This window comes from Scylla paramamosain, chromosome 6 (genome assembly GCF_035594125.1).
Source record: "Scylla paramamosain isolate STU-SP2022 chromosome 6, ASM3559412v1, whole genome shotgun sequence".
Classification (NCBI taxonomy): domain Eukaryota; kingdom Metazoa; phylum Arthropoda; class Malacostraca; order Decapoda; family Portunidae; genus Scylla; species Scylla paramamosain.
In genome coordinates this window covers 34,211,997-34,239,496 of record NC_087156.1, presented here as the reverse complement: position 1 = coordinate 34,239,496, position 27,500 = coordinate 34,211,997, and the positions used below count along the sequence as shown (strand labels likewise).

At 45.3% G+C, this 27,500-nt stretch overlaps 2 protein-coding genes across 2 annotated transcripts in view; both read left to right on the top strand.

The window, feature by feature from the left end:
* The window catches only part of LOC135101647 (serine/threonine-protein phosphatase with EF-hands 2-like), a 161,705-nt gene extending 154,525 nt beyond the window's left edge, over window positions 1–7,180 (top strand). Inside the window, 5 exon segments of the mRNA XM_064005929.1 lie at window positions 599–717; window positions 1,594–1,727; window positions 2,622–2,791; window positions 4,501–4,585; window positions 4,915–7,180. Of these exon segments, the coding sequence (XP_063861999.1) occupies window positions 599–717; window positions 1,594–1,727; window positions 2,622–2,791; window positions 4,501–4,585; window positions 4,915–5,213 (807 nt within the window). The 3' untranslated portion in view covers window positions 5,214–7,180.
* Window positions 7,181–9,344: 2,164 nt separating this feature from the next.
* The window catches only part of LOC135101650 (uncharacterized), a 28,139-nt gene continuing 9,983 nt past the window's right edge, over window positions 9,345–27,500 (top strand). The window contains exons 1-3 of the mRNA XM_064005941.1: window positions 9,345–9,432; window positions 23,120–23,238; window positions 26,832–26,995. Of these exons, the coding sequence (XP_063862011.1) occupies window positions 23,138–23,238; window positions 26,832–26,995 (265 nt within the window). The 5' untranslated portion in view covers window positions 9,345–9,432; window positions 23,120–23,137. The remainder of the gene's footprint in view (window positions 9,433–23,119; window positions 23,239–26,831; window positions 26,996–27,500) is intronic.

Genomic DNA, 27,500 nt, shown 5'->3' with positions numbered 1-27,500 from the left:
TTTCCCACGCAGCGCCTTTCCTTCTTCCGGCAAGTGAAGAGAGCGTTCATAAATATTAGCTTGATTTGGAAAGATCTCAGGGCAAGGACTGGGAGAACTAATAGGCTGAAGAATATTAGGCTGAAGTCATGGGAGTGTTAATGCAAGACACTGAGAGAAGAAATAAAAGAAGGGCAAAAAAAAAAAGATCGGCGTATTATTGGACGAAGTTTGTACTAGTATTAATGGTGGTAAGAGGGAGTGGTTAGTACAGTATTTAGTGTTATTGCTGGTACTGTTACTTTTGGTGCTCTTCTTCTTCTTCTTCTACTACTACTACTACTACTACTACTACTACTACTACTGCTACTACTGCTACTACCACTATACTACTACTACTAATACTAATACTACTACTAAATAAATACGAAAAAATTAATAACTACAATAAGTAAATATAGCATGAACACTAACAATGCCCCTCTTCGTCTCCTTCCTCCTCTTCCTCCTCCTCATCCTCATCCTCCTCCTCCTCCTCCTTCTCCTCCTCCTCCCCCCTCCTCATCCTCATCCTCCTCCTCATCCTCTTCCTTCTCCTCGTTCTCTCTTCCTTCTGCAGTGTCTCACCATCTTCTCCGCCTCGAACTACTACGAGTCTGGCAGCAACCGAGGCGCCTACGTGAAGCTGCAGGGCCCCAACTTGACGCCCCACTTCGTGCAGTACACCGCTGACCTCAGGTGGGTCGCTCTCTCTCTCTCACACACACACACATACACATACACTGACTGTCTTCAGCTTTATTTCTCTCTTCGCCGTAAAGTAACATCTCTTGGTACCTTCTATCGCTACCTTCACGTCAACTGCTTCTCTGATCTTACTAACTTCATGCCTCCCCCTCCTCACATGGCCCCGCTGCACAAGGCTTTCTACCTTCTCTCACCCCTATTCTCTTCACCTCCCTAATACAAGTGTTAACCAGTATTTTCAATCTGCCATCCCTTTCACTAGTAAACTCCAAAATTCCCTGCCTATTTATGTATTTCCCCCTGCCTATGGCTCTAACTCTTTCAAGAGAAAAGGTTCAAGGTTATAATTTTGAATAACCCTTTTGACAACTTTTTAAGATCTGGCACCTTCAGTAAGGCTTTTTTCAACGTTTTTGTTCCTTTAGTCCAGAGCCTTTCTTACATAACACACACACACACACACACACACACACACACACACACACACACACACACACACACACACACACACACACACACACACACACACACACACACACACACACACACACACACACACACACACACACACACACACACACACACACACATGGCAACCAATCCTTCACAAAAGATCCTCTCTGTCTCATCTTTACGCCTTTCCTCCATTCCATTTGGTGTTCTTACGTGGCCTTTCCTCCTCCTCCTCCTCCACCACCACCACCACCACCACCTCCTCCTCCTCTTCCAAACTTCCCTCCTCCGCCCTCCCTCTTCGCCTTTACCCTCTGCCTCATTCACTCTTCCCCTCCTCCTACCACACCTCCCCTGCTGCTGATTCCCTCTCTCTAATCCCTCCTCCTCCTCCCCCTGCCCCTCCCGCGCCAGGACAAGGAAACTCACCATCCGGGAGCGCGTGGGTCGCATGGAGACGTCTGCCTTCAGGGACCTCCGCGGCCAGATCCTCGCCTCCAGAACCAAGCTCCTTGAGGCCTTTGAGACGCAGGACAAAGAGAAGACAGGTCAGTGGCCCATCCCTCCTGCTCCTCCTGCTCCTCCTCCTCCTCCTCCTCCTACTACTACTACTACTACTACTGGTTTTCTTCCTATTCCTTAGAGTATTGTTGTTCTTCTGCCTTCGCTTGTTCTTCTTTCTTCTTTCTTTACGTTTCCTTCTTTTCTTCTTCTTCTTCTCTTCCTCCTCCTCCTCCTCCTTCGTCTATTCCTTCTCGTCCTCCTCCTACTCCTTCTTCGCTTCTTCATCCTTCTCCTTCTCTTCCTCCTCCTCCCCCCTCCTCCTACTCCTTATCCTTCTCCTACTCCTACGCCTACTTCTCTTCATGTTGATTCTCCTCCTCCTCCTCCTCCTCCTCCTCCTCGTGACCTTATGTTACGGACAGGGAGAATGTTCCCGACTTCTGTTTGCTATTATTATTATTGTTATTATTATTATTGTTATTATTATCATTATCATCATTATTATTATTATTATTATTATTATTATCAATTATTATAATTACTATTACTGAGAGAGAGAGAGAGAGAGAGAGAGAGAGAGAGAGAGAGAGAGAGAGTACTATAACCATTGTATTCTCTGAATATCCTGTAAGTCTTTATATCATGTATCTTTTCTCTGGCTTCCTTTTTTTTTTTTTCTCTCCTTTAATTGATTATATTAACGAAACACAACAACAATCCTTATGCTCCTGGAACATGAATGAATGAATGAATGAGACTCGTGAATAGAGCAACCATACCTTTTCACTCCAGTCCATTATATAATTCATTCAACACCACTCCACTCCATTCCATCACGAACACCATAACAGAACATTCCACATCATTGGAAGCTAATAGACTGTACATCACATTTTTTTTTATCTCCCGTGTGTGTGTGTGTGTGTGTGTGTGAGCAGGGTATCTGAGCGTGGCCGACTGGGTGGACGTGATGGAGAAAGAGTGCCACCTCAACCTACCCTGGCGAGTGCTCAAAGACAAGCTGGTCACCCTCCACCCCACCACTGGCGAGGTCAACTACCGCAGCTCCTTCAGCGACGACCTGTTTAAGAACGACCTGGCAGTGAAGGTGAGTGGCGGGGACGAGAGGTCAGCAGGGAGGGAGGGAAGGAGGGGGACCGAGGTGCGAAGGACAAGAGAAGGAAGGGAAGGGATAGTGTAAGAAACAAGTTGGAATATGGATTAATAGAATTGCTGTAAGAGAAAAGACAACAAGGCGAGGGAGGAAGAAGGTAAAAAGAGAGGGAGGGAGAGAGATCGAGGTGCGAAGGACAAGAGAAGGAAAGGAAAGGAAAATTTAAGAAACATCTAGGAAGGTGGCAATATGAATTATTAGAATTCCTATGTGAGTAGAGACAACAGGACAAGGGAGGGAGGGGGGGGGAGAGAGGTAAGAAAGGAGGGAGAGAGGGAGACCAAGGTATGAAGGACAATTTAAGGAAGGGAAAGAATAGTATAAGAAGCTGCTGGGAGAGTGAGAATATAGATTAACAATTGCTGTGAGAGGAAAGAGAGCATGCGTTTTAAAATAAGCCAAAGTGTGAGGGAAGAGAAGGGATAAGCAAGGAAGGAGAGGAGCTTCTATAGAGGAAAGCGTCAGAGATGTGTAAAATAGAAAACAGCGACAAGAAGAAGGAAAAGCAAGGAAAGGAGACAGGGAGAAGGAGTAATGAATAATAAACAAACGAGGAAGTAGGAAAAGATTAACGGTGGGGAAAAAAAAAAAAACCTTGCAAGGAGCTTAGTTTGAAAGGAGGAAGGCGGAAGAAACGGATAGAGAGAGAGAGAGAGAGAGAGAGAGAGAGAGAGAGAGAGAGAGAGAGAGAGAGAGAGAGAGAGATTAGCAGACGGACAGGAAGACAGACTGACGCACGAGGAGAGCCAGAGCGAAAAAGGGAAAGGTCAAGTTAATCAAGGTGATAAGTTAGCGAAGTTAGTAAATGTTTGGTGCAGAGGAAAGAAAGCAGGAAACAAACAGAGAGAAGTAAAGAAACCACCACCACCACCAATAACACCACCACCACCAACAACAACAACAACACGAAAAGCACCCTACAAGTTCCCAATCCCTATGACAAACACGCCAGCTCATCCCACTCATCAACCTGCACGAGTCGACCCTAAATTTTGAACCTCGGAGGGAAAACGGACCACAAACAGACGCACAGACGCGACAGGTGGCGGTCGTCCCGTCAGGTGACACTACCTTTTGCATGCACCTCAAGTGACTCAACGGGCGGAGGTGTGTATGGCGTGTTGGTATTACTGCATTTATATTTTCAACACATGGCTCTGTATTTTGATTATGGTCCGTATTTTCAAACGTTTCGTCGTCTTATCTCGACTTTTTTTTTTCTGGAGAATTTCAAGTGGAAGTTATTTGAGCTACCAAGGATATTTTTAATGATTCTAGTGGTTTAGGAAAGACTCTACACCATTAATAAGTACAGACACATCGTGAGTACCGGACCAATCATCTGTGTGGCCTTTGAAAAACAGTCCTAATGGGAGAACAAAGCGATCATTTAACAGCGAGGCATTTAGTTACGTATACACCAATGCAGGACTGAATGTATTACGTGTCGAGGCACAAAAGCTATTTATATTAGGAGGTAGCATTGCATCTTGTATGTGTGTGTGTGTGTGTGTGTGTGTGTGTGTGTGTGTGTGTGTGTGTGTGTGTGTGTGTGTGTGTGTGTGTGTGTGTGTGTGTGTGTGTGTGTGTGTCTTTACGTGGCGTTGCTTTCTGGTGAATAATGTGCGTGGTGTGTCCGACAGGGTGGACCGACGCTGGTGGAGGCGTTGTACAGACACAAGAGCAGCCTGGAGACTATCTTCAGGCTCATCGACAAGGACAATTCAGGTGGGCAGTGTGTGTGTGTGTGTGTGTGTGTGTGTGTGTGTGTGTGTGTGTGTGTGTGTGTGTGTGTGTGTGTGTGTGTGTGTGTATGACCTTGCGGAGTGAAAGTGAAAGTACTTACTGCCTACTGTTGAGAGAGAGAGAGAGAGAGAGAGAGAGAGAGAGAGAGAGAGAGAGAGAGAGAGAGAGAGAGAGAGAGAGAGAGTAGACACAACAGGTTTTCACTATTACAACCCATGAGAAGTAACACGTCCTTTCCCTTCCTCCTCTCCCTCCGTTCCTCCTTCCTTCCCTCCCTCCTTCCTGCCCCTGCCTCGCCCCTCCCCCCGCAGGATACATCAGCATGGAGGAGTTCAGCGAGACGTGTGAGCTGCTGAGTCGCCACATCGACGTACCCATCCCCAAGAAGGAGATCACGGACCTGGCTCGCTGCATCGACATCAACAAGGACGGATACATCGACTTTAACGAGTTCCTGGAGTGTTTCCGTATCGTCGAGTCAAGCAAGCGGCACCCCGAGGAGGACTACGACGGCGACGACGACAACGACGACGACGACGACGATGACGAGGACAGGGACGAGGGGCAGAACGGGGGAATGAACCACCCCGCCAGGGACACGCACCTGTAACTCCCGCATCCCTCTCCACCAGTCTCGTGCTCTACCTAATGCTACCAGTGCTATGGCCAGCCTGTACCCAGTGGTGGTGGTGGTGGTGGTGTGTGTGTGTGTGTGTGTGTGTGTGTGTGTGTGTGTGTGTGTGTGTGTGTGTGTGTGTGTGTGTGTGTCAGAGCATTAATGTAACAGAGGGCAGTCTGCCGCCCTCCTGCTGCGTTGTCTGGCGGGGGCCACCAAGCGTGCAGTGCTGGCGGGCTGGTAAACATGAACTGGGACCCGCGAGTCTCAGCACCATTCCCCATAATGCACTAGCATAATACAAAGTGATAATACTGTTCAGCATTACTTTAGTCCAGATATTCTTTCTTACTGTAATTTTAGTGTTCTCGGTAAGACAATGTTACTCGCGTGTGTGTGCATCTCAAACGTTTACTAATGCCAAAGACTACTTCATGATCTCCCGCCGCGCCTCCACCACCTCCTTCCCGACGGTCGCAGCACGTGAGATGCCGTCTCGAGTAGCTCTGTGTGTACGAGTGAGCCTGTGGAACACAAGCATGGCGGCGTTTAGGGAGAGAAAACATTCTTAGTGTTTGTAAGCAACGTCATCGGGCACGAGACACCTTGTGGAGTGACGCCCTCCTGTTACGAAGTGCCAAATTTACACTAGTATATCCTGCAACACTCCAGCACGAGGCGGGCCGAGAGGTCAGCACGAGACTCCTGAGGTCTCCGCCACTGACTCACACCTCACCACGCCCCCACAAGCTGCCGCGTCAGGCTACCCAAGGCAAGACTTCATCTACCATTGAGTTAAACCATACCTAACTACTCCAGCACAGTGAAGTAAAGAGGCCGGGTGAGGCGCAGGGAGAGGCAGGTGACGCTGCTCCCCGCCGTGACGCGTTGCGCTGCTGCACCGGGGACGTTGGATCACATAAATGGAAGCAAGGCTCAGGAGGGATTCATGACCTGTCCTGATATAGCGTGTCTCCTGCCCGCCGCCCATGCAGGAGGCTATCTCATGGTGCCCACGCTGTACACACATGCATACTGTACATCAGACGATGGGAGATAGCAGCTCGTGCAAATCACAAGTGTTGCCTCCGTCATCCTGAAGCACACCATGAGCAGTGCTGTCTCAGCTACAGAGCGCCCATGGTGGTGGCGGTGCGTGGCGCGGCGTGGCACAGCCCGCCACCGCAGCTGCAGGAAACGTCTTCTTTAGGGGATAAGGATCGCCCCCACATTCCTCGTTCCAATGATGTAAACTCGTAAACACCAAGAAGGTCTACGAGAACGCCTGCATCGTGTTGTTCAGTGCCGTATTATCTTTACTTCCTAGTTCTCCTAAACAGAGGGTGGCCGGGGTGGGCATCCGTGCACCTCCAGCTGCCCTGCACCCACTCGTTTTCTCATTCATGATGATAATAAAGAGTGAATAAAGTTAGGTTCATGCATTGTTCTGAGCACCTGGACGCCTTCCCTCCACCCTTGACCAAAACGATATGAAAACATTGCGGCGCTAATATTTGAGCCGCCACCGCCTGCAGGGTCCCTCGCTCGAGTCATCCCGCTTGGCACAATTCACAAGACCCACCTCACCTGGCCCCCGCAGCGCACCACCCAAGCCCTGCCTCGCCCGCCGCTCGCAGCCACGACGCACCAGTAATCAAACACGCAACTCCTTCCTCAAGTACAATGCAATGTTTTGTTGACAGAGATTTCCTATCTTCTCTCCCTGACTCCCTCCCTCCTTCCCTCCCGCCCTCCCTACTCGTCGCTGCCCACATCCAGTCAAGCCCTACGACGCAGTTCGCTTCGTCACACGGGCTTCAGTTTTTGGTTTCCTCTTCGTCTCTCCGTTGTATTAATCAAATCATAGACGAAATTATTTAGAAATTTTATCCGGCAGGGTCGGAAACTTTATATGATGGTATTAACGATGCTGTACAATTACATCCTATAGTATGGCTGGGCGCTGTGGTTTTATTCCCCCTCCTGTTCCCGGAATCTAAAGCTCTTCTTGCTTCGGAGAGAGTGAGATAAGAGGGATGCGTCCTAATGGGGAAACACAGCTGGATGTAACACTACACATGCAAGTCTGGTACATGAGTCAACGCAACACTTGTGAAGTCTCATGAGTCAGATGTGTGAGTCACCGCAAAGCTCGTATCTGCGAGTCGAACAGGCAAGTCTGTTCAGCACTCACACAAGTCAGGTAAGTCAATTAAACGAGTCAGAGGTGAGACGCTGTACACTTTTATGCCATTACGAGCTGCAGATTAATCAATATATTAGTATTAACACTCATGGGAAAAAATCAATGGCTAAGTTTATCTCTCTCTTCATCGCTGTATAATCTATGCACATTAATCTTCATACTTTTTTCTTCCCTGGTTCATTTACTCGACTCGCTCATACACATTCATATATCCAATCAAGTTTTACAGTTCTTTTTTCTGATATAACACTGATAATTTTAACACTGCAAGCACCGCCATTAACACTTCCAACCAAACATAAACAAACAAACAAATAACCTGAACAAACAGGCAACCCAAAGAATAACAACAAAATTAACGAAAAAAAAAATGGTATCTACTAATACTTTAGAAACAAAACTATGTGAAACAAATGGAGGGATAGAATTAAACAAAGTAGAAATTAAAGATGATAATGGGCCACAAAAGAAACAAAGTGAAATGGACGGACAAATGAAAATAAACGAAATAAATAAATAGAAAGATAACAACAATGCACAACCTTTTTTTACAAACTCTAAAATATTGATAAATAAATATGAACAAAAATGGAAATGAATGATACTAATAATCCCAAAAGACAAAAGAAACTGAGATAAAAAAATTATATAACAATAGACAAAGCATATAAGAAATATCATAAACAACACCAAACAACGAGACTATAAAAAAATGGATAAATAAAAAAAAATAAAGAAAATACAAAGGAGAAAGATACTAACAACACAAAAGAGGAAGAAGAAGAGGAAGAAGAAGAAGAAGAAGAAGAAGAAGAAGAAGAAGAAGAAGAAGAAGAAGAAGAAGAAGAAGAAGAAGAAGAAGAAGAATCCTAACAAACTTACATCACTGTATAAAATAAATAAAAAAATAAAAAAAGCCACAATAAATAAAGGCATACACGAAGCATAAGATGGCCGGTGACTGAAGCAGCCCTCCGCGCCTACCCTTCAGGCTGCACCTCACACTGTCACAGCCCCGTAAAGAGGTGCGGCGTGCGGGTCCCAAACAAGGCACCTCAGTAAACACAACATGCGGCCGCTCAGATGGTGCCCACCGATAGCCTCACCCACACAAAGGCCTGACGCAGATAAATTAAGGAGATAAGGAGGCAAAATAAATAGCTAATGTATAAACAAATGAGTGAGTGAATAAATAAATAAATACATAAATAAATACGTAAACGAAGAGCCTCGTTCACATTGCCATAATTTAGGAGCTTCTGGAACTCATCTTATCTTTAAAAGTGATTCTGTGTTTAGTGCTTCTTCTTCTCAGGGGCCTTCACTCCTCCTCCTCTTCCTCCTCCTCCTCCTCCTCCTCCTCTTCCTCCTCCTCCACCAGGGGCATTCATCTTAACGTTTCTATATATGTATTTTCCATCTTTCTATTCTTCACTTCTACCCACGCTTGCCACACACACACACACACACACACACACACACACACACACACACACAAAGGGCTCCCCGATGACCTCCTGTAGTTATCCCGGATCCTCCTCCTCTCTTCCTCCTCCTCCTCTTCCCTCTCCTCCTCCTTTTCGTCGTCCTCGCCCTGGGCACAGCGAGGACATGCTAACAAGACTAGCACGTTATTCCAGGAAGCCTCGCGCTTCCCGCCTCTCCCTTCCTCTCACGGGGCAGCTCACACAGGAGATAAGATCGAAAATTGATTCTTCGTCCAATGAAACCCCCAGAGCGCTGAGCCTCGATCCCTGGAATACCTCTCCCACCCTCCACTTGTTCCCAGACGCCGCAGAGAAAACGGAGATCTGCGTAGAAGTGAGAAGGGGGACTCGCGCAGGCCGTCCGCCCCTTCCTCCGCCCAGCATCCCGGGACACAACAGAAAGCGAGGTGCCTTACAGGAGTGATCTGCTGCGTGCTATTCCTCCAGCCCCCTTCACAGCCACTGGGTACCTTCACTCTCGGTCCGCGCCGCCACCACACGGGCCACGGCGGTTGTGCACGTGAGTACAGGACACCAGGGGCCTTTGACAGCTGCTGGTGATGAGCTTGGGCTTGGATTTTCGGGTCACGGTGGCGGTGCTATGTATTAGAGCCACAGTAACCATGGCCACCGTGACTGCCGCCGGCCCCCAGGTGGTAGCGCGACATGCAGGACTTAAAGTGGCGTGACTGAGGCGAGGAGGCCACGGCGAGCATGAGGATGGGACCGACGGAGGGTAGTTGGGGAGGGTGGTGGTGGTGGTGGTGGTAGTAGTGGTGGTGATGGTAATGGTGGTAGTGGTTCCTTGATGGGGAATAGTGAAAGACAGATTGAAGGACAGGAAGACAAATAAGTATGAACACACACACACACACACATACACACACACACACACACACACACACACACACATGAACATACATTCTGATATATTATGAATTTATAAAAATAAATGAACAAAGCAAAGGAAAAGTTTCACAATAGTGTCTTACTCTTGTGTGTGTGTGTGTGTGTGTGTGTGTGTGTGTGTGTTTGTGTGTGTGTGTGTGTGTGTGTGTGTGTGTGTGTGTGTGTGTGTGTTTAATTCAAGAGGTATGGTGAAAGAGAGCATTCAAAACGTTCTTCAACCAAAAAGTTCCTTCTTGTTACCCAACGTTATTTTTTCCTTTTCTTCTTTTTTTCTTTACTTCCACTTTCCCCTCCCTCCCTCCCTCCCTCCCTTCCTCCCTCCTTCCTTCCTTCACTCTCTAATTAGTTTCTTTCTTTTGCTCCATTTTCTCTCTTCGTCTTTCTCCCTCTTTAATTAAAATTTCTTATGCTTTCGCTGTCCATATTCTTAATGCTATTATATACGTCCATCTGGAATTTTTAGTCTCTCTCTCTCTCTCTCTCTCTCTCTCTCTCTCTCTCTCTCTCTCTCTCTCTCTCTCTCTCTCTCTCTCTCTCTCTCTCTCTCTCTCTCTCTCTCTCTCTCTGTTACCTTTCCTTTCTTACATATCTTACTTTAGGTGAGTATGATAATGTAGCTTCTCGCAAATAGCAGCATAAGGACCAATAGGTATGCTGCTGTTTTTTTTTCCTTTGTGCTCCTTTGTGTTCTGCAATCTTATACTATGCACCTTAACTTTCAAACGCAACTTTCTTTGGGGTTTCATTTTACTTGACTTCCTGCGCATTCATATATTCCGTCAAGTTGTGCAGCTTTTTTTTTTTTTTTCTTAATCGTTTATAACTTTACTTTGTGTCGCTTCGCCCTACTTACACATTTTCTTTTGCTTCTTTATGACTCATTTTGTTACTACTGATTGTCTGCGTAAGCTTTTTTTTCATCTGCTTCTTTATTACATGTCCACCCCTGCTTTTGTATTACTTCGCTTCCCTATTTTCGTATCACTCATCTGTGCTATCTGATTTCCTGTTTCTGTATCACCTTGTTCCCCTATCCTCCAATTTTTATTTATTTTTTATTTATTTAATTTATTTTGTTTTTTTCATTTATTTTTTTTATTTCCTTGTTTCTGTAACCCTTTTCTTCTATTTTTTTTTTCTTTATTGTTTCCTTGCTGCTATGACCCATTTTCTCTTGCTCTTGCATTACGCATGTTCTCCTGCTTCTATAATCCTTATACATTACTCTTGTTCCTCTGCTTCTCCATCACCTGTTCCTCTCTTATATTACTCCTAGTTCTTCTGCCTCGATCTTACCCATGCTCCCTGCTTCAATACGGCTCACAGCATGGTGCTCTTCCTGTGCTTTCTCTTGTCTTTCCTCTCCTCTCTCTTCCACTAATCCCTATTCTCCCAGCTCTCCAGCCTCCCTGTGCCTCCTCGGCTAGGTGTTCCAAGAATCACTCGGGTTTTGTGAGTGGGGCGGCCCCTCACCCCTCCTCAACCGTAATTGTGTTAATGATGCAAGAGGCGGGTGCTCTGCGTAACCTGGGAATGCTGCTGCTAAATGGAGACCTCGAAAACCTCCATCCTCCCATTCCTTGGCTTCACCTCTCACCTGCCACCTGCGTCTTCCATCTACCGCCACTCCTGTCTTCACATTACGGCTTTTATCTCGTCTCTCCTCCACTCCCCAGCTGCTGTCTTCGCCTGAAAGCTCTGTCGTGCGCCTTAGCCTCCTCCTTTGTTTCCTTGCACTGACTCATGTGTGTGTTGTGTTACGTGGAGTATGGGGTGTGTGTGTGTGTGTGTGTGTGTGTGTGAGAGAGAGAGAGAGAGAGAGAGAGAGAGAGAGAGAGAGAGAGAGAGAGAGGGGAGAAAGGAGTAAAGTGAAACATACTAGATCTGGTGTGGATGGTGATGCAAGGCAGATACTCGGGTTTGGATGAGCGTATTGTGGTCGTCTGTGTTGTTGTGCTGTCTGCCAGGAAGCTTGTGTTATACGGCAACAGCTTAGTGATGACAACAGTGACAATAACAACTGCACTAATGATGATGATATTACTACTACTACTACTACTACTACTACTACTACTACTACTACTACTACTATTACTACTAATAATAATAACAATAATAACAATAATAATAATAATAATAACAAGAACAATACTGCCACCTATAACAACGACAACAACAAAAACAAAAACATCAACAACATCAACAAAAAATAGTAACAACAACAACAACAACAACAACAACAACAACAACAACAATATTTATAATAATAATAATAATAATAATAATAATAATAATAATAATAATAATAATAATAATAATAATAATAATAATAACTTTTCCATCCCCTATGTTTACTACCGTCCGTGGCATAACGTTCATTACTTTTTACACACACACACACACACACACACACACACAAGCACAAAAGCACCAGGGCAGAACCGCTGATCTTTTCCTCCCACAAGATCTTCCCACATCGAAACACCGACGCATATAAAGGAATGTATGTCAGTCAGCCAAAACTCCTCGCACTGGACATGAAAGACGCCTACGTAGTGCATACAGCGTGTGGGGAAGCAAACCCACGCTGTCTATTGGCCTTTCTCTCGAGTCTTGTACTTTTTGTTTGTTTGTTTGTTTGCTTGTTTGTTTGTTTGGTAATTTTTCCTTTTACTAGGTCTCCCGTATACACTGAAAAAAAAAAAATGTGTGTGTGTGGCAAAGGATTCGAACCCAAGATCTCTGGACCACTGAAACTTTTTCTTTATTTACTTACTTTTTTTTCAATTTGCTTTTCACCATTAGCATTCATTCCTTCACGTCTCACACACTATTTTCACAGTCTCATATCTACCCTTTCACATGCTGTTGCCCCTCCAACCATACCTCACCCCCTCTAACACACTTCATTCAACCCCAAGTCTCTTATAACACCCCTCCACTTCACCCCTCCAAGCACAGACCTCACAAACCTCACATCTCAACCCCAGCTTTCACGTAATACCCTTTCCACGTCACCCCTCCATGTACATCTCACCTCATAATCACACCTCATTTCTCAACCCCAGGCTTCGTATAACACCCTCTCCGTCCCTCCCTGCCCCTCTCTGCAATTGTCCCCTCGTCATCTAAGCAAATCTTCCAATATTTTTCAAACCCTCGACACAGAATGGTCAACATCATTTCCCTCTTCCTTGCTTCGGTGCTTCTCTTCGTTTCATGGTCCCCTTGCCACACTGCCACCACGTTCCCTCACCCTCATCCTCTCTCTCTCTCTCTCTCTCTCATCCCCACCACCACCACCACCACCATCATCACTACCACCACCACCACCACCACCTCATTCTCCCCTCCCTGGAACACACACTTGTTGCTTATTGATTTCTACCCACATGGTTGTCGTGTTTGCACAGCCTTCCTTCCCTTAGCGACGCAACCTCCCATGCTGCTGCCTTGGTTACGCTTCCCGTGTGTCTCTGTGTGTGTGTGTGTGTGTGTGTGTGTGTGTGTGTGTGTGTGTGTGTGTTCACTTTCGTAAAGGTGGAACACACACACACACACACACACACACACACACAAGGAAAAAAATCCCTAGGTCCCTTTCCTCTTCTTTTCCTCATTCTCTTTCTTCTTAAGAGAGAGAGAGAGAGAGAGAGAGAGAGAGAGAGAGAGAGAGAGAGAGAGAGAGAGAGAGAGAGAGAGAGAGAGAGAGAGAGAGAGAGAGAGAGAGACTATCTGTTCATCTTCTGTGCTGAATTTAAATATATGAATTCATGTAGGTGAACAACCAATACGTGTTGGATTTTGAAGAATATATTTTTACGTGCAAATCTAAGCGTTTGATATTTTGCTTTATTATGAATGTGTACAATTCGTTTACTAATTCAACAAGTATATCAGAGCAGAGAGCATAAAAATGCAATGTTATTTCTGAGTAATTGTTTCAGCTAACACATTTACGATATTGGAATTCACGTGTCTGAACAAAAAGAAAAAAGAGAAGAGAGAATATCAATGTTGTTATTTTCTTCATGTAAAATATCACGGTCCTTGTCACAATGAAATGATTATGAATACTTCATCTCTACATGTGCATTATCTAGAATAAATTGTGATTTTAAACCCTCATGAAGCTACAGCAGGTATTCCAAAACGCTCTGTTCTCTCATCAGGAGTATCGTCAAACGGAAAGGATAAGTCTGGTTCTCGTGCTTAATGATACAGAATCTTCGTTAAGGTATGTCTGGAATCATGAAAACTAGTATTTAGGTCATGACAATACTTTCGAGAACCAAAATAACTTCCTTTGTTAAACTGTCATTAATATGACAAATACCTATGAAAACCCTAATAGCCGTCACTGCTAAACCACGGAAACGCTTTAATCCTTTGCCTGCCCTTTGGTGCATCTTTCCCTAATTACCAATCACTCTGAGACATCTTTATTTGTTCTTCAGCCACATCCAATCTTTGAACTGGGAAGGAATTGCAAAATGTATTCTTTTTCATCGCTAACTTTCTTGTAGATGCTTATAAAGACTTTACCCATTGCTTCTGGTGCTACTAATTATTTCGTGTCGCAGTGAAAGGGTTAAAAAACTGCCCCCACACACTGCACTGGAGAGCCCACGAGGAGCATCGAGTCCCCTTCCCTCGCTTCCTTCCTCGAAAAATGGGTGACGAGCAGACGGGAATTTCTTAGCAGAAAACTCCTTAAGCCGAACTATTTTTGCTTTGCAGGTTAATCGATATCTTGAAGCGACACCTAAGGCACTGCAGTAATGGAAACCCTGACGAATGAATGTCTCGGGAAACGCAGAAATATACAGAAGTGGACGTGGAAGTAAACGTAAAAGTGAACCGTGATGAATGGGTGCCCAATGAATCGATGACTTAATAAATGCGTTTCAGGGTAAGTGGGCTAAGTAATTGAGTGTCTGAAGTAAGCGTAGAGGTAAACATGGAAGGCAATCTGCGGTAAGCTGGTTATGAGATTCGGTCTTGCGAGCTTAAATGAAGATAATCTAAGTATCGATGCAGTAAGAAAGTGGAGACATGCTGGGGATTTCATGTACCTTCAGGTCCATGTTCATAAACGTTTCAGTGTCTCATTTCGCCTACCGTTACCAGGTTCTATGGGTAACAATGGCGTATTTTCAGTGTTTCCATTATTCTAGTGACCATTTAATAAGAGATTTATTGATCAGTTAACAAGGAAAAACAAGCATGAAAAATCAACCATCATTTTCAGTGGTTTTGAAAATAGTTCTGATAAGACAACAAAGGATTCAAGAATACAACCCTTGAAAACTGTAAATCTGAAATAAATTTCTTCAGAATACTTCTTGATGGGCTCCTCTCAATACACACACACACACACACACACACACACACACACACACACACACACACACACACACACACACACACACACACACACACACACACACACACACACACACACACACACACACACACACAGACACACACACACACACATCTGGGAGTGACATGTTTACCCAGTCCAAGTGGGGTGGTATGGTGGAGGGGAGGTGATGGTTACTGGTCGGTCAGAGGTTGGCGAAGCAAGATGCAAAACACGAAAACATTATATTCCTTATTCCATCATCGAAGTGACGTACTCTCTCACATGCTGAGGCCGCCACGAAGACACGCCACACAATTCTTTCATCTCTAGTGTGGAATTTTTATTTACATTTATATTTTATTTTATTTTATTTATTTATTTATTTATTTATTTTTATTTCTTTATTTATCTTTTATTTTTGCAGGTGGAGACAAAGCAAGGGTTAAAAGTGTGTGTGTGTGTGTGTGTGTGTGTGTGTGTGTGTGTGTGTGAGAGAGAGAGAGAGAGAGAGAGAGAGAGAGAGAGAGAGAGAGAGAGAGAGAGAGAGAGAGAGAGAGAGAGAGAGAGAGAGAGAGAGAGAAAGCGTTGTGCAGCACATTTCTCAGTTTCTGAAACTCCACCGGGTCTTTAGAGTAACACAGCACCGGACCTTTAAAGGGGCAGGAAAGACAAGGGATGGCAAGGCGTGGCTGAGTGGTGTTGTAGAATACTCCCAAGCCTCACAGCAGCACAACCTTAATCTATGAGGTCTGTGCTGGCGTGGCTGTGTTCCCGTGTCGCCCTATGGACCATATTCTGAAACACTTCTGCGCCGCACCTTGACTACTTCCGAAAAGTTCTAGTTGAAGTGATACTGGTTTTAAAGGATGATTTTTATGATTCTAGTAATAGATTAATAACACTCGTGAGAACCCGGCTAATCATCCTTGTGGCTTTTCAAAACAGTCGTGGTAAGAGAGCAGAACGTTTCTGAATACTGATCTATATTCCCTGTATACTAGAAAGTAGAACATAAGAAAACAGAAATATACAGGAAACTATACAAAGGCAGTAGACCTACACGTGGTAGTTCCTGTATGCAGAGTGGTGCTGTGTTGCTCTTCATGCCCCTCCGCCTCGCATTCCTGTTGCCACCACTATGTGGCAGCACCTGGTGGTGTTGTAATAACCATTTCTTTGCGCTAAACGTATGACGGAAGTAATAACTCTGGCGTGGAGGTGTGCAGTTCATGTATCTTCTCTGATCCTAAAGCTGGTTATGACTGGTTCAGCTCAGTCTGCTCTTGCCTTGTCCACGTTACAGAGACGACTTCGAGGCTACAAATGCGTCTTCTTAAGCTCACGCCTTTGATACATCCTTCAGAAATCGTGCCAAATCTGATCTGCAATTTGCTAAAACTCATTAATCAATAGAAAGTTTTAAAAATCCTGAGAAATCTATTCTTCAGTGACTTGTAGCACTGAGTTCCAACTTCCTCTCCTCTATTGCATCGTCTTCGCTGGTGAAAGCTTTAACTCCCTGCCTGCTTCTCTTTTTTCTCTTCCCACGAACTAAAATATTTAAACAAGACAAGAATCAAGATTGGATTTATCAACTCTCTCAAGTTCTTTCCACAAAAACTTTTAGGAAGTGGTAATCTTTTTTTATACATGTACTCTGTAACCTTCGACCAGCCTCCTTTTCTGGCAAAACAATAAATAAAAAAGGTTACGTAAGAGGAGGTTGCTCAGACGGATATAATTTTTTTTTACCTTTTTTTTTCCTACAGTTTGTGACGTCAGCTTCCGTCCCCCCCTCCTATCCCCCCTCTCTCTCTCTCTCTCTCTCTCTCTCTCTCTCTCTCTCTCTCTCTCTCTCTCTCTCTCTCTCTCTCTCTCTCTCTCTCTCTCTCTCCCCATCTATCCAATAAGTTTCGTAATTATTTCTGAGAAAGTTAAGCCTGTCTCTTTTGTCTGTCTTTATTTGTGGTGATGTACGTACGTTGCCGCCGCTGCCTCCATTATGTGTTATATCATATGTCTGCGTATCTGTCTCCATCTGTTTCTCTTTGTTTCTCTATCTTCTTTTGTTACGGTGTTTTTCTGTGGCTCTATATATGTTTTTGTTTTCATTTGTCTGTCCATCTGTCTGTGTGCCTCTGTGTTTGGTATCTGTTTATCTCTGTCAGTGTCCAGCTCTGTATTTGCATATTTTTCAGTGCTCTGGTATCTACTTGTGTTTCTTATTTCTATTTCAGCTTATTTCTGTATCTTTTTTTCTGTCTATGTCCCTCCTATATATGTCTGTCTGCCTATCTGTCTGTTTATCTGCGTGTCTGTCAGTCGGTTGGTGTTTGTCTATAATGTTGTGTTTGTATGTTTGTTTGTTTGCCTTTCTGTCTCTCTGTCTATCTATCTGTCTACCTGTTTGTCTCTTTGTCTGTCTGTTTATTTATGTATGTATGTTTGCTTGTGCGTCTGTCTATTTGTTTGTCCTTTTGTCTGTCTGTTTGTCTGTCTTTTCTTGTCTGTCTGTTTGCCTCTTTCTATTTGTTCGTAAGCTTGCTTGTCTATCTGTATGTCTTTCTGTCTGTCTGTCTGTCTGTTTATTTTTATTTTTATCTTTGGATGCTGGTCTGTCTGTCTATTTGTCTGTCTGTTTTTATCTATTTCGTGCTTGTCTGTCAGTATGTTTCTTTCAGTCTCCATTATTGTTAGACTCTTTTTTATGTTTTCCAGCCTGCCTTTGTGTATGTATGTATACATGCAAATACTCTAAATACTTCCCTAAAAACTCGCTATCATCATGAAGCATTCGAGCCACGTAATCAAGGCAAGAGTCACCAGCACTCACGCAGTCACTACTGCTAGGGGCAACATCCGCAATCTTATTTTTGTCCTCGTTTCTCTTCGTGTGGAATACTTCGCCGTTTATACTGTAACTTTCTGCGTGTCTTATGAGGTATGGTTAGTTTTTATATATATATATATATATATATATATATATATATATATATATATATATATATATATATATATATATATATATATATATATATATATATATATATATATATATATATATATATATTATATATATATATATATATATATATATATGTATCATGTAAAAAAAAAAGAGAAAAATAATAGCAATAATTTTCTACACACACACACACACACACACACACACACACACACATGATACATTAACATTCTCCGTCCTCTTATCTATCAAATGGGTGCCTGCTTGCATACACACACACACACACACACACACACACACACACACACACACATGCATACATACATACATACATACATACATACATAGATGGGAATAACAAGTGATAATATTTTAGGTCCTTGAGAATTAGGATCATCCCAAGAAAACAACACGAGAGAACACAATACGTCACCTCGCAACACACGCACTCACACACACACACACACACACACACACACACACACACACACACACACACACACACACACACACACACACACACACACACACACACACACACACACACACACACACACACACACACACACACACACACACACACACACACACACACACACACACACACACACACACACACACACACACACACACACACACACACACACCGGAAAGGAGGTGCAATGTTAGAGTCATTAACGAAGGAAAGGAGATGATGTCTGAGAGAGAGAGAGAGAGAGAGAGAGAGAGAGAGAGAGAGAGAGAGAGAGAGAGAGAGAGAGAGAGAGAGAGAGAGAGAGAGAGAGAGAGAGAGAATATAAGACCTACAACACACGTAAGACACACAAAAGACTGCTAACTACCTAACCAGCTAACTACATGACTGATTAGTTAACTGAATAACTAATTAAATAAATAAATATATGAATAAATAAAAAGATAACTGCCTAACTCACTAACCTAATCTAACCTAACCGACTAACTAACCAGATAAATAAAAAAATAGTAAAAAATAAATAAATATATAAATAAATAAATAAATAGATAATCAACCAAACATACAAATAACAAAAAGGACACAAAGATGAACTGAAAACCAAACACTGATCCAGACTCTCAAGCTTTTTCCTTTTCAATCTATGATGAAATGAAGAAGGAGGAGGAGGAGGAGGAGGAGGAGGAGGAGGAGGAGGAGGAGGAGGAGAAAGAAAGAAAGAGAATCAGGGATAAAGAAAGAAAAAGAAAGAAAGAGAAGAAGAAGAAGAAGAAGAAGAAGAAGAAGAAGAAGAAGGTACACACAAACACCTCTTTCATCTCCTTTGCTAATCAAGTGTTTACATGCATACATCTACAGGAAGCCAAATAACTCATAATTAATCAGGCTTATTATCATTCCTTGTCGCACTTATTATTCCCTCACACGGCGTTCTAGGAAGAGACATAATGCGTGGGCACCTCCTCTTTTCTCCCCTCTTATCTCCACTCCATTTCTTTCCTCCCTCCCTTCCGTCCCTCCCTCTCTCCTGCATCACCCTACACCTCCTCGCCCTACTCCTGTTTCTCTCAAGATGTCCTTCAGGGAAACGTGGAGTCTATCAGCAGTTTAAATCCGTGGCGTTGACATGGGGATTTGGAACTATCGATTGCGGGAGAGAGAGAGAGAGAGAGAGAGAGAGAGAGAGAGAGAGAGAGAGAGAGAGAGAGAGAGAGAGAGACTCCTAGTACTGTGCATCTCGCCGAGTCGTGAGGGTCGCGCCAGTACTGTAGGCGTCACGCAGTACCGGGAACACTTGGCCAGATGACTCTCTCTCCTTCAGGTGGCGCCCTTCACTCCCCTCTCCCCCGCGTCAGGTCGCCGGGCCCGCATCATCATTACTCACCCAGCGACCCGCCGCCATCTCCATCCGCCCCGCTAACGCCGCCCGTCCCCGCTGCCGCCCCCGCCTCCGCCTGTGTCACCTTATTCGCAGTCACGTTTCTCCACAATTTTTACTGTCTGGAAAACTTCATTAATTAGTTTCTGCCATCAAAGAGGGCGAGGACTTCCTCCGACGGGAGAGTAATCACCAGCGCGTGTATTGGCGGAGGTTGTCGTGGCGGCCCCGCAGGCTGTGTGCCGGCGGGCGGTGCGGGAGGGGAGGGGGTGTCCAGGATGAGGCGCGTTGAGGGCGAGGCGCAGCCAGGGCGGGATGAGGCGGGAACAAGGAAAGGCCGGGTAGGGCGAGGCGGGGCGGGGCGGACCAGGTGTGCACTGATTCATGTTTGTACTGATTCACTTTCACCTGAAGAGACGAGTGTTCTTGTAAATCCTGCAGGACATGTCTGATGCTGCAATGGCAACAATTACACAGTATGCAACACGAACCAGCCGATGCACACACACACACACACACACACACACACACACACACACACACACACATACACACAAAAGTGCACGCGCGCGCGCGCCTGCCGTCGGTACGGAGGGCGGCACGGCTCCCGGCAGCACAAACACCACCTCATTGCAAGGTCGAGACGCACAGAAACAATGGACAACAACTGCTTAAGTCTTGGATAAACACGGGAGGAGTATCACCTTACGTGCTCTAAATGCACCAAATGGCCGCACGAATTAAATATATCATTGGAATAACAGGGCCTCGAGCAGCCGCCTTATTCACTGAGGAAAACAAGCTAAGCAGGCCAGCCAGACGAGACACAGCGAGGCGAGGGCGTTCTGAACGCTCCATGATGATAGCAGGTGGCGGCGGGGAGAGTATTATTACCTAAAATATTTCGTCACTCCAAAAAGTGGAGCAGGTGTGAGGAACCAGACACAGGTGATTCCCGAGTTGACCAACTCAGACAAGCACGGCTTAAAAAAAAATAAAATAAATGAAAATAAATGAAAATAAGAAAAAAGAAAAAAAAACTAAAACCAATTGTCACACGGGGAAAACATCAAACTCGATTCCCGAATTTGTTCTATCAGTTATCTCAGAACACAGATGACAAGGCACAACACACGTCACCGGAGAAAAAAACAGAACTATCACCTCCTTTATTCATGGCCTGCAGGGGTGTGGTGCTGGCGAGATGCTGTCACTGTGCTCTGTCTGCATCAAATCTTCCCGGCCAGGTGCGAGAAATTCCCTGAAGGGCCCAATAAGGGACTCTAAGAAGTCAAAAAAGTCGCTCCTCATCAAGGCTAGGATCGGGTGAGGCGCTGGTCTGTTTCCTCACGCCCCAAGGTGGGGCTCCCAGCGCCACTTGGAACAGAAATTTCAGCCAATAATGATGAGTAAAGTTTGATAGTATCTTCTTCTACTCTCAAAAAAAAAAAAAAAAAATTATATCACTTGTTTCCTGGACTCCATGCAACCAGTGGAGGTGTCTGTTGTTGCGCAGCAGGAAAGGTTTGCATGGTTTTAAGGATATCTGAACATGCAAAAGGAGGTTGGCCGCGGGCTGACAAGGAGCTCGCCTGCTCGTCCCATCTCCACACAGAGATACAAAAACACTTACAAGTCGCATTTCAAGCCTCCGACAACTGTCATCGGATAAGTTCAGATCGCGAGATGGAAGAAAGCACATTAATGGAGATTTCCAATTTCCGGGCACAACATGTTATGAGCGACAGCGGCTGACGTGAGAGGAGGGGAGGCCAACAAGATTTTGATGAGAAATTAATGAAGTTAGATGAGTACGTATACACAGCATCATCATAGTGACGTGTTCACTCCTCGCCTCGCTCATTTTTGTAACGCCTTTATGTAAGAACAAGACATCCTATCTGGTCAAATTACTTTGCCGAGATATTTGCTACGCTTGAAGGACTTTTCTCCGCGTACATATGTACGCCTTTCACAACATTAACACCCGCACAACGAGAACGACACAGCGCGAGCCCGCCGCCTTAAATGTAACATTCAGACCAAGACAGAAGTAAGGACAGCACGAAATTTGGATAAGTGTGGAGGCGTGCGTGGAGGTGGGGAACGGCGGGGTCTCAGGCAACACAACACAAGGCCTGCCAAAGTCAAGGCGCCGCGCGGAGGACGACGGACCACGCATTGGAAACACGTCGCCACCACTTATGGCGCTGCAGCATTTAATTCGTCCGCACCACCTTGTTTGTCTTCTTCAGCAGACAGTAAGGGCGTCTTTGGTGCGAGTGGTCGCGGGTAGTGCCTGCGCGGTGCTCCCGGAGGCGGCCCCTCGCCCTGCCTGCACCTGCTGCCTTGGACGGAGTGTGAGGCGCGGGGAAGTGTTCTGCATAATGACACAATAATTGATTGGTCGCTGGCAGGGCTGATTGCTGCAACACGGCGGTCAAGGAATAAACACTGTCATTACCTGTCCTTCACCTGGCTGCCTCACCTGTCAGCCGGCCGACCCAGCCGACGCTCAGGCTTTAATCCGCTCCAGCCCTGACATCACCCCGTGCCTCCAGCCGCAACAGAGGCTCACTTGGGCATCGGCGAGACAGTGGGCTGGCGTGCACCCAGACATGTGCTGCCCAAACACCCCGGTACACGACAACCCATTGCAGGGAGGAGCGCGGAGGGGACCAAAAGAGACGAGAGAGGCTTTCAATTTCCTTTAAAGTCCCTCATCTTGCTCGCCAGCTTAACCTTTCCACCCTGTGTGTGTGTGTGTGTGTGTGTGTGTGTGTGTGTGTGTGTGTGTGTGTGTGTGTGTGTGTGTGTGAGAGCGCCAGGGTGGTGATGTTTCGGCGTCACAGTAATGGTGTGATGACACAGTATTCGTGTCTATTAGTGCTCCCTCTTAACCATTCTATTACCATCTTTACCACGCTCTCACAAGCTCTCTCTCTCTCTCTCTCTCTCTCTCTCTCTCTCTCTCTCTCTCTCTCTCTCTCTCTCTCTCTCTCTCTCTCTCTCTCTCTCAAGACCAAGAAATAATACCGCGTCACGCTATTCACTCTCTCATTTCAGAGTCACATCAGGTGCAGCAACGTGACCCTCCCTCCCCCTCCCCCAGCGGCGGCCCGGGAGCACAATGTGGGCGTGGTGGTGGGCGGTGGTGGCGTGGGCGTGCCTGGTGGGCTGCTCGGGTTGGTCTCCAGACGGGATTAACTATAACTTCGCAACCCCACAAAGGTACAAGAGCATACGAAAATGTTTCCTTCTTTTTCTCCTTCACCTTCTGTTATTTGTACTTGTGTTTGTTCTTCTGGTGCGTCTTGTGTCTGCTTCAGCTAGTCCTTTTCCTTTACCTTCTCTTCCCTCCTCCTCCTCCTCCTCCTCTTCCTCCTCCTTCCATTTTTCATCATTTTTCCTCCTCCATTCTGTTTTTCTTATGGTTCTTCTGGTTATCATCACTCTTATTCTGCCTTCTGTTCCTCCTCCTCCTCCTCCTCCTCCTCCTCCTCCTCCTCCTCCTTCTCCTCCTCCTCCTCCTCTTCCTTCTCCGCCTCCTCCCCTTCCTCATCGCCTTGTTGTTGTTGTTGTTGTTGTTGTTGTTGTTGTTGTTGTTGTTGTTGTTGTTGTTGTTGTTCTTCTTCTTCTTCTTCTTCTTCTTCTTCTTCTTCTTCTTCTTCTTCTTCTTCTTCTTCTCTTTTCTCTTCTTCTTCTCTTCTTCTTCTTCTTCTTCTTCTTCTTCTTCTTCTTCTTCTTCTTCTTCTTCTTCTTCTTCTTCTTCTTCTTCTTCTTCTTCTTCTTCTTCTTCTTCTTCTTCTTCTTCTTCTTTTCATCTTCTCTTTTTCTCTTCTTCTTTTCATCTTCTCTTTTTTTATCTTCTTCTTCTTCTTCTTCTTCTTCTTCTTCTTCTTCTTCTTCTTCTTCTTTTCATCTTCTCTTTTTATTCTCTTCTTCTTTTCATCTTCTCTTTTTTCTCTTCTTCTTCTTCTTCTTCTTCTTCTTCTTCTTCTTCTTCGTCGTCGTCGTCGTCGTTGTCTTTTTCTTCTTCTCATTCTTATTATTATTCATGTTTTCCCTTTCTTCTTTCTACCTTTCTTTACTACGAATCATCTAATCTTTATCCTTCTTGTTCTTCTTCCTCCTCCTCCTCCTCCTCCTCCTACTCCTCCTCCTTCTGTTCCTCCTCCTCCTCCTCCTCCTCCTCCTTCTTTTCCTCCTCCTCCTCCTTTTCCTTCTCCTCCTTCTCTTCTTCCTCTTTCTCCTTCTTCTCCTTTTCCTCTTCTTCTTCCACCTGCTCTTTTTTCCTCTTTACTTTATCCTTCTTCATTCTATCTATCTATCTTTCTTTCTTTCTTTCTTTCTTTTTAATGGTTCTTCTTATGCTTATCTTCTCGCTCTGCCTCCTCCTCCTCCTCTTCCTCCCCCCTCTTCCCCGCTTTCTTCATCTCCCTTGTTTCCTGTGTCTTTTTCCTCCTCTCCCCCTCTGCTTCTCCCTCCGCCCTGCTCCCAAGTCCATCTCCCCCAGGGTCAAAGCAACAACATACTCGTACATCAGACTGCCAAGTGAACTCAAGTACATAAGGCAAAGAAATTGTTACGGTGCGCTGTAACTTATGTGTTGCACCTCGCTCTTCACTGAGTCAGTCCAGCTACTTGGATCATTTCAGCTATAAGTGGGTTTAGTTGGTTGGTCGGTTAATTCAGTGAGTCAGGAAGTTAATCAGTTAATACCTTCGGCAGTTTAGTCAACAAGTTGGTCAGATCATTCAGTCAGTAAGTAGATTAATCAGATTAGTCAGTTAATTCACTGACCAAGACTGTCAGCTCAATCAGTAAGATGTCAGTCAGTTCAGTTATTCGGTTAATAGGTCAGTCAGTTTAATCACTCAGCCAGAAGAAAGCGAATAAGTTTAGCAAGTCAGTCAGTCAGTCAGTCAGACAGTTGTTAAAGCAGTCAAGTCAGGTCGTTGTGTTGCCAGCAGCTGTACATCATAAACACACACACACACACACACACACACACACACACTCACACCTCATAGGGACACAAGGAAAGTTAAGGAGAGATGCTGTGTCATCTGATAGTGAAGGAAGAGAGACGGTGAGGGTGAAGGTGAGGGAAATAGTAAGAGAGGGAGACCGTGAAGAGAGAGAGAGAGAGAGAGAGAGAGAGAGAGAGAGAGAGAGAGAGAGAGAGAGAGAGAGAGAGAGAGAGAGAGAGAGAGAGAACCTTAGAAAGACAACAAGACAACTCCAGTCACAGACGAACGGGAAGTCAGTCAGACAGACAGACAAACAAACAAACAAACAGACAGAGACAGAAGGGAGACAAAAGGAGGAGAGGAGGCAATGGAGGGGGGAGGGGGAAGGGAATTAATGGGGATGTCAACGAGTAAGGGAGGCTGGGGGAAGAGAGAGAGAGAGAGAGAGAGAGAGAGAGAGAGAGAGAGAGAGAGAGAGAGAGAGAGAGAGAGAGAGAGAGAGAGAGAGAGAGAAACTAAAAGGACAGATAGACAGACAGACAGACAGGAGAGAGACAGACACAGGGGTAGAGAGGTGAGGCAGGCATGGAGGAGGGAGGAGGTGAGGGAGGTGAGCGAGGGCAGGGAGGTAAGGAGGGACGGAGGAAGGGGAGACAGGGATGCAACTGTCTGCATGACGCTCACCAGACTCCAACCCAGACACTCTGACGTCACGCCCTCCAAGGTTACTTCCCCACCAGTCTCTCACAATGTACGTCACTTGCACTCTCTCTCTCTCTCTCTCTCTCTCTCTCTCTCTCTCTCTCTCTCTCTCTCTCTCTCTCTCTCTCTCTCTCTCTCTCTCTCTCTCTCTCTCATACAAGTTCAAATAGCGGCAGTCAGATTAATACAACATTCACAATTACCCACAAAAAAAACGTAGGTCCCACCGGCGTCCTTCTTTGCCACCACAGACACGATTCAATGCAAATGAGTGAGTGTGCGCCTCTCCCCAAGCGACCTTCATGTTATAAGCCCTCTAACTGCTCTCTTCTCTTCTTCCCTCTTCCTGCTACTCTGTGAACTCTCGCGTTTTTCATGCCCATCTTCGTAGCAACGAGTAATTACGGTTATTTTTTTTTCTTTCATTTCCATCTTCCTAGTATTTGCTGAGTGATGTTATGTCATGTTCTCAGTACCTTTCCGTTGCTGCATGAGCCTTCGTGTATCTTGTGACCTTATTGCCACCATTGTAGTAACACTCTTCTCCTTCCCTGCAGTTTAACCTCACCGCACAAGTCACAGATGCCTTTATCAGTGTGCCCTCATCGCCAGTAGCAATGGGCACATTGAATGTGTCTGTTTCCTTTATCATTTGTAAGGAAACTTTTAAAGGAGAGTCAGGGTCACCTTCAAAATCCAATACTGATACTTTTATCTTTTTTGTTTGCTTAGTGGAAGGCAAAAACTATACATATTTATACCCTTGATCGGCCTTGCCCTTGGTCTGTTTATTAAATATTAATGATATGGAAGCATTGAAAAAAGATAAGTAGAAAAATTCTTCCTAAACAATTGCTGTACTCTTAACCGCCCTCACCGAGCAAAGCCTTCCTAGGGGCAAAGAAATTTTAGTGGTAAAACCAACACTATGTACTTCGTCATAAGTAGAAGCCAATAGCAACAGACAGTTGTGTGAGGGCGGCACACGATTTGATTCGCAGGTACACATTTCTGCTCCTGAAAGTAGCATCTTAAATGATCTAAGGAGGGGACCCGTGGCGGCCAGTGGGGCCCGGTCCTCTCCAGCGTGCAGGTGCCGCGGCCCGCCCCGTCTGGTGGCTCACCCTTTGCCTTCCCCCACCACCACAGGCGCTTCCCAGACTGGACCCTCACGTCTCCGAAGAACGTGAGGACACACCTGCACAGCATGTGGGAGGACAGCTCGCCCAGCTACCCGCGCCTGCCTTCCACCGCCATCCGGACGCCCATGTCAGCGCCGCCGCAGCTACGCGACAACAGCCTCCTCCTTGGCGGTAGGCACGCCCTCCCCGCGCCTTTCCCCGCCGCCTCATGTCACTAAGTGTGCCGGGCTGCGCCGCGGCCAACGGCACTCCGTCCACCGCATAACTTTACAGTATAATGACCGTGTTTGGCTTGTTGGTCATGTCAATTTATTGTCTAAAAACACTAACTATCCGATAAGGAGAAGATTGGAGCAAATCATGCAAATTTTACCCCATAACGAGGGAATGGATGAGATGAAGATAACCTGTTTATCTCACTCCTCCTCTTCCTCCTCCCTCCTTCATTCTTCTTTTTCTTCTCCTCCTCCTCCTCATCCTCCACCTCCTCATTATCCTATCTTTCCCTCCTTTAATCTACTTCATACTTTTCTCCTTCTTCTCCCCCTAGGAATAATGATAGTAGTAGAAGTACTAGTAGTAGTAGTAGTAGTAGTAGTAGTAGTAGTAGTAGTAGTAGTAGTAGTAGTAGCAGCTAGTAGCAGTAATAGTAGTAGTAGTAGTAGTAGTAAGTAGT